At 40.9% G+C, this 7735-nt stretch overlaps 1 protein-coding gene across 1 annotated transcript; it reads left to right on the top strand.

Moving 5' to 3' along the window:
* The first annotated feature begins 1474 nt into the window (after positions 1-1474).
* LOC149829008 (protein NRT1/ PTR FAMILY 7.2-like) lies at positions 1475-6983 on the top strand. Its single transcript, XM_090017025.1, has 6 exons — positions 1475-1510; positions 2626-2726; positions 2910-3090; positions 3957-4174; positions 4947-5509; positions 5827-6983. Exons 2-6 carry the CDS (start codon positions 2703-2705, stop codon positions 6695-6697), a joined length of 1857 nt encoding a protein of 618 aa, XP_089873151.1. The 5' UTR covers positions 1475-1510; positions 2626-2702; the 3' UTR covers positions 6698-6983.
* The last annotated feature ends 752 nt before the right edge of the window (positions 6984-7735 follow it).

Genomic DNA, 7735 nt, shown 5'->3' with positions numbered 1-7735 from the left:
AAAGTGACATATTCCGGCCGTAAATGGCCGGTGAGATTGACACGTATATTGGTAATTACCATCCATCAATGTGATAGCTGTCTAACCCAAGAGACGTGAAGCATTCAACACGGGAGAATGCTTTCCTCGTGAACCCCAACTCATAAAACCACCAAACTTTTCCCAACATGGCGCTTCCCCAACGAGCTCCGGCGGAGGCCACTGGGATTTTGCCATTTTCCGGCTGCAGGGAAACCAAGTAAACGTGATAGCTTAACGCAATGCAGGAAGGAACCCGTCTTTGTCAGCGGGACCCATACACACACTGGTTGAAAAACAGACCATCATTCCTGTGCTTAACAGAGAAAGGATATCATTCCATCTCATCATGTTGATGGCTCTGGATCCATTTGAACAGTTTTTGAGTTCCAACAAAACCAACTTTGGAAGAAGCAATTATTTTAATCCTTAAGAATAAAATGAAAAGATAAGAAAAAAAAATCATTTTGTTTAGAAGCTCAATGGTTGGTTGGATGCTTTCGTATATGACAAACTGTCACAAAGACACGTGATGCGGATTCGATTTGAATGTTCGCAATTTTTTTGAAACATAGGATTATAGGACAGAATTTTTTAAATTTTTACCAATAAAGAACCAATTTTGTGTTATTTTAATATTAAAAATGCATTTTTATTGAAATAAAACTAAAAATATTAACACCATTAAAATCTTCATCATACGTGTCGTCTCTGTGTTCACGTGCCAGCGTGTCCATTAGTTTCACCATTGATACACCACAAAAATGGCGCATCCCTCCCTCACTTTCTTTCCCACAAAAAAAGAAAAAAATAACAGTCAGCCCCTTTTTTTCTTCATCCATGTTAAAGGATCAACAAAAAAGGGTGTTGGCTGCTTTTTTTACTCTTTTTGAGGGAAAGAAAATGAAGGTTTACTGTTTTAAAAGCTGCTAATCTTTTTTTAGATTGGTTGAAGAGTTTGGTAATGAACATGGGCATCTATTTTCCAACAAAAGAAAAAAAAAGGAAAATCTCAATTCCCAAAATGTTTTTATATAAATCCCTTTGCTGGATAGATATGAGTGAGGCCTTCAGGAAACATCCCAAAAACTGAAAATTGGGATGAATTAACCAAGCACCCTATTGGTGCTTCTAGAACTTTATAAATTTCTAAAACAGGGAGAGAGAGAGAGAGAGAGAGGTAGTGTTCAGCTCTGCTGTTCATGCATCCTGATGTAATGCACAAAAGAAAAAAGCAACTAATAATGCTTGAGATTTCAATTAATCTTGGGATTCCTTGGGGACCCATCAAACGGAGAGAGGTTGTCTTGTATGAGCCACAAACTTGCCCCTCTTCATTAGCCTGCCATTTTCCTGTTTCACTCCCTCCCATAGAAGAAAAGGTGAAGGTGACACCTCGTCTCTCTTTCTCTATATATTCATGATAGCTGCCAACCATCTCACTTAACTCCCTTCCCAAGTACTTCCTTTCTCTCTCTTAAGCCCTCCCACTGTGAGTCTCTCTCTCTCTCTCTCTCTCTCTCTCTCTCTCTCTCTCTCTCTCTCTCTCTCTCTCTCTCATATGTTTCCTTAGTCCCTTGTGTAAGTTATTGATTCTTTCCGGGATCCTCTGATTCATTCTCGCCTACTGACCCTGTAGAGAGAGAGAGAGAGAGAGAGAAGATCGCCCCATATCTCCTTCTGGTGATTCCCCTCTACCGATTAATCTATCCGGTTCCCGATTAATTGTTGACTGAGCTAGGCTTGCATGGGCGCACCCACTAGACTCCAATCAGGATGGTTGGACTTGAGCCAGTTCACATGTTGAGCTTGGTCACTAGCCAACTATGACCGGTTCTCGACTAGGCCTAGCGACTTGACTCATGGTTGGCTCAAGTAAGCTTGAGGAGGAGGAGTCTAGGAAAGTTGGCCTTGATCAGAAAAGATCCGGTACTCGTCCGAGTACCTTCCGCTGATCGGGCCGAGTACCTTGCAAAGGTACTTGGCCCAGTGAGCAGACGCCATGCATCCCACCCTACCAATGACTGGATTGCACTCAGTAGCTTGCAAGTTACTCGGTCCAATCAGTAGATCTTGTCTGGGTTTGCTTATGAGAATAAGGGAAGGGAAGGGGGAGGGGTGGGAGCCTTGGCTGCTACAAAGGCGGTTAAGGTTTGATTCTCGTGGGTGTCTTTCTTTTGCTTAGGGATGCCCAGCCTAGGTCCGGGGGATGGGGGCCTAGCAGTTTAGAGTTTTACGCTGCCGGCACGATGATCGTAGGTATAGCAGGCTGAGCCAGCATGACCAGGTCTAGGTCTTTGTTCCGGGTGCAGTATCTTCGGGTTAAAAATAAAAAAAAAACTTGACCCACTTAAGCGGAAGCAGATCAGGTCATGCTGAATATGAGCGTTTTTTCTCATGCCGACATCGTGGCCGTCTGTTTGCATTTTGGATGAATGCCACGTGGTTATATTGACTTTTTAGCTTTTTAAAATGCAAATCGGAGCAAAAACTCTCATGTTCAGCATGACCTGATCTGCTTCCCACTTAAGCTGGACCACATGCCTACTTGTCACCGTATCAATTGCAACCTACTAATAGTAAATTTTGAAACCGGCCGTTTCGCAGGACCTAACAAGAGCTCAGACAGACTCGGCTGATTATTTGATCTGCTACGCATCTGTGGGGAGTTATTGGCGATCCAAATGAAGTCTCTGGAAAGTTCAAAGGTATTTAAATAATAAATGAAAAAAAGAAAAAATTGGTTTTTTCCCACCGATATTAAGGGATTCATCTCTATCTAAATACAGTTTTTTTTAAAGGTTATCTAAAATAGACAGTTGATTTCTATATATACCTTTCTTCTGATTTGAATGCGTCTCTGCTGCATCATCAATTCATCATGCACGCAGGTTGTCAATTCTAGCAGCTTTGGAGTAGATGGAAGAGGGGCAGCAGAGAATGAAGGAAAGATGGTGCTCGATACAGAGGTCGCCAGAGGTCAAGTCACTAAGGATGGGTCTGTTGATCTCCATGGACGACCCGCCGTAAAGGAACTCACAGGAGGATGGAACTCAGGAACCTTGCTACTGCGTAATCATCTCTTCCAGCCCTCTACTTTTGATTAAGAGAACACCATCTTCGCCCGCAAGGGCTTCACACACACCTGGCTAGGCGAGTCTGCTTAAGGCATTCAAGCTGAATGATGTCATCCTTTGTTCCAAGCCAAAGCAATGGGGAAGTTTTCTGGTGGGCGGAGTATTAAGTTCAGTTCCAATCATCCCCCATCTTCGTGCCCTTCTTAAATATTATGAAGAAATTTTTTTTTATCAAGTCTGATCCTGTAGGTGGATTTAACATGGTCGATTTAGTAAGAACCAACACTTAGACCATATTTTTTTCAACAAAAAAATATGATTTTTTAAATAGCAAAACTTTGTGTTTTGTCAACCGTTGGTTTTTTAAATCACCAAAAAAACATGCACACAAGTGGGATACCGGTGATTTAAATGTCAATTATCGTTGTGTCAGATTTGATAAAAACAACTTGCATCAATGAAATCCCAAGGAGTATGAAGATAGGGATGACATAGGGGATGAGTGGAACTAATTTCGGCAATGGAGCCAAATGAGATAGCAGATCAAGTGCATCTTCACCGTCCATTGATTCATCTCACAAGGACCTCATGGTCTTTGTGCATATTGTAGACGATGAATATGCCAAATCACTTACCTAAAAGTGATTTTGGCAGATCACCTGATCTTCTCTGGCCAAATGAGCCCATCTCTGTTTCCTTCATCAAAAAAAAAAAGTCGGGTGGGGGTGAGAGGGGATTGATAGTTGAAGAAGACTCATTATTTTATTATCTATGCTTTTTTTTTTGTTTTTTAACTGCTTGTTTTAATAGTCTTTTATGTGTTTTAACTTTTAATTTGTTTTGTTTTTGGTTTGAGGGTAGTTAACCAAGGGTTCGCCATGCTTGCCTTCTTCGGGGTTAGTGTGAATTTGGTGCTATTCCTGACGAGGGTGATGCAGCAGAGCAACGCTGAAGCAGCCAACAGCGTGAGCAAATGGACGGGGACAGTCTACATATTCTCTCTTGTTGGTGCCTTCCTCAGTGATTCTTATTGGGGGAGGTACAAAACATGTGCCATTTTCCAAGTCATCTTTGTTATGGTATTGGCTTCTCTCTCCTTTTTATGGTCTTCGATTTTCTTTTTTTTAAAGGTGAAATTGAACTTAACGCTATTTTTCTACTGTTAAAGTTTGAAAACATCAGAAATATATAAATGTCTCAAATCTCACTCTTAGGAGACCTCGGCAAGAGAAAATAACATTGGTTTTTCTCGGGAAAATCTTGAACCAATATATATATATATATATATATATATATATATATATATATATAATTACAAAAGAAGTATAAAAATCTATATATAAGTTTAAATACAAGTATAAATCATATATAAAGTGCCATAAAAACTGTTTTTACATGATACTTTTAAAATAGGTGATATTTTGGAAATATGGTGCTTTTTTGGGTATTACATCAGCTTTGAAAATTCATTATAATTGTAACATAGCATACAGAGAACCAGTTTTTTTCTTGGGATTGATTCTATGGTATGTATCCCAAGTATGTTGTTGAGAAATAGAAGGGCAACTGAATCTAGTCACCTAAATGAAGCCTTGAAGATGACTAAGTATTGCCTACTTCAATGCCTTGACCATGCAATTAAGAAATGTTAGGCTGGAGTTCATGAACTTGGTTACATTTTGCATCATTCCCAAGAGTTGCTCAAATCCTATTCGTGTCAACCTCAAGAAGAAAATTGGGTCAGGTTATGAGTTGGCCTGACTCTTACAACTAAACCAGGATGTGAATATAGATTAACTGAAATTTTATTAAATGTATTACTGACTTGGTTCTATTTGTGCACATGAGCAGGGGCTGCTAATGTTATCATTGAGTTCATACTTGTTCTTGATGAAGCCGGCTGGTTGTGGCAATGAGAAACTAATATGCCATCCTCACACACCACTGGAAGCTGGGGCGTTTTATCTATCTATCTATCTGATTGCCCTTGGGAATGGAGGGTACCAACCATCTATAGCAACATTTGGGGCTGATCAGTTTGATGAAGAGGACCCCAAGGAAAGCCACTCTAAGATATCATTCTTTAGCTACTTCTACTTTGCACTTAATCTAGGCTCCTTCTTCTCCAACACCATCGTGGCCTACTTTGAGAACATTGGGGACTGGACACTTGGGTTTTGGACTTCAACTGGATCCGCCACATTGGCCCTGCTGCTCTTCCTTGCTGGCACGTGGAGGTACCGCCATTTCAAGCCATGTGGCAATCCTCTGCCACGTGTCCTTCAAGTGTTGGTTGCTGCATCAAGGAAGTGGAAGGTTGATGTGCCTGCTAGTGGAGACAAACTGTATGAATTGGGAGGGACTGAGTCTGCCATTGCAGGGAGTAGGAAGATCATGCACAGTGACGACTTTCGGTAAGCATGGTTATGTAAAAGAGTGCATTTTAAGAACTTTAGTTATTATGCAAAGTCCAATCAAATTCACTAATTTCATAATTTTGTCCCAACTTTGTCAAGTTCTCACAAGTTGCCAAATGTAGTTCCATCAAGATATATAAGACTTGATTCGGCAAAAAGCAACCTTAGAATTTTTGTTGAATCAGTTTTGTACCTACCCAAGTTGCATAGAATTGGAACCTTCTAATCCTTCTTTCAAAGACAAAATTTACTTATAAATCCAAGCCTGTTATTGCAAGAAGATAACTATATGATTTTCTTGTTTCCTTTGACAGTATCTTGGATAAGGCAGCCACAGTGACCCCATCAGACTTCCTGTTAGACACCAACAAGAATGATCCATGGAGACTCTGCACGGTAACTCAGGTAGAGGAGGTGAAATGTGTGCTGAAAATGTTGCCTATTTGGCTCTGCACCATTATCTATTCGGTTGTTTTCACTCAAATGGCCTCCCTGTTTGTTGAGCAAGGTGCTGTCATGAGCACCAAGATTGTTGGTTTCCATGTCCCTCCGGCAAGCATGTCTGCCTTCGACATCGTAAGCGTTTTGATTTTCATTTTCCTTTACCGGAAAACACTCACCCCAGTAGCTGCCAGATTCACTGGCAATCCTAGGGGCCTCACCGAGCTGCAGCGCATGGGTGTGGGCTTAGTGATTGGAATGCTAGCAATGGTTGCCGCCGGAGTCGTCGAACTGGCGAGGTTGAGTAGGGTCGACTCAGCGCATGGCGAGAGTTCTTCACTGAGCATACTATGGCAGATCCCACAGTACAGCCTTATTGGAGCATCTGAGGTGTTTATGTATGTTGGTCAGCTGGAGTTTTTCAATGGACAAGCCCCAGATGCACTCAAGAGCTTTGGGAGTGCTCTATGTATGGCCTCTATCTCCTTTGGCAACTATGTCAGCACTTGGTTAGTGAGCATAGTGATGTGGATCACCACAAAGAAGAATAATCCTGGGTGGATACCAGGGAATCTGAACCGCGGGCACATGGATCGGTTCTATTTCCTTCTAGCCGGCCTGACTGTGATTGATTTCGTGGTTTACTTTATGTGTGCAAAGTGGTACAATTATATTTCCCTAGAGGGCCAGGTTGGTGATGAAGAGGACCAAAAGGCAGGGCAAGAGTATGATGGAATAAACTGAGATGTATGGATTCTCCTAATTTTCTCACTTGAAGAGACTTAGATCTGCTTATCAGAGAGAAAGCAAAAGATGGGGAAGACTGAATCACCCCCAGTAGTTCTCTCTAGGTTTAGAGAGAGAAAGAGAGAGAGGGATGCTAAATGAAGGACAAGCCCTAGTTGTAGGGTATTTCCTTTGTGCATGATCTCTTGGCTTGGTATTGTCTAGTATCCTGAATGGAAGTTCAATATTTTCACCCACAAGTGGTGGTCATTGTCAATGAAATTTAGTTTCGTGCCTTAAAGTAATTTAAGTCTTATTTTTGTGTGTGTGTGTGTGTGTGTGTGTGTGTGCATCCATGCATGTGTGTGTTGCCTATGATGCACCAATATGCATATGTCTATGGTGGGTATGTGTGTTCGGCTAAGTGGCAACCATTTGAGTGTCTTCTGTCTGTATGTGTGTGCACACGCGCATGTGTGTTGCCAATGATGCACCAATATGTGTGTTTATGTTGCGTATGTGTGGGAGGCTGTAGTCACAAATCTCATTATCGGGATTTTCTTGGCAAAGAAAAATCTCACAATAAATTAAAAAAATGTTTTTCTCAAGCATAGAAAAATATTGGTATGTTTAAATTTTAAAATATATAAAAAAATTGGGAAAACATTAAAAATATAAACATGTATAAAAACCATAAATATGACATTAATATCGTTAAAATGTATGATATTTTTAAAATAGATTTTTTTTGAAAATATCGCATATTTTAGGATTATATCAGTTTTTGAAAACCTCACTATAAAAACGAGGAGATTTTTCCCAAAAAAATGGCTGATATTTGTGACTGTGTGCGGCCAAGCAGGCACCCATGCATGCATGTGTGTGTGAACGCGTGCATGTGTGTGCTATGCTTTATGAAGGCACACACAAACTCCCTTTTGTTTCTTTTTCCTGAATAAAGCACAGAGATCTCCCCTAAGGAAGCACGCTTTGAGTTGCTCCTTTGTACCTTACATGTAAACTGTTTAGCCACTACCATCGGCTCCATCTGGCCAT

The sequence above is a fragment of the Nuphar pumila genome, chromosome 9, assembly GCF_984573655.1.
Source record: "Nuphar pumila chromosome 9, dmNupPumi1.hap1.1, whole genome shotgun sequence".
Taxonomy (NCBI): domain Eukaryota; kingdom Viridiplantae; phylum Streptophyta; class Magnoliopsida; order Nymphaeales; family Nymphaeaceae; genus Nuphar; species Nuphar pumila.
Note: the sequence above shows the minus strand (reverse complement) of the source record. Positions and strands in the feature narration are given on the sequence as shown.

Bases quoted from the DNA above. Each gene is read 5' to 3' on its own strand.
- LOC149829008 (XM_090017025.1), top strand. From the start codon at position 2,703: ATGAAGTCTCTGGAAAGTTCAAAG. The intron at 3,091-3,956 runs GTAATCATCTCT...GTTTGAGGGTAG, and splicing joins CTCAGGAACCTTGCTACTGC to TTAACCAAGGGTTCGCCATG. The intron at 4,175-4,946 runs GTATTGGCTTCT...GCACATGAGCAG, and splicing joins TCCAAGTCATCTTTGTTATG to GGGCTGCTAATGTTATCATT.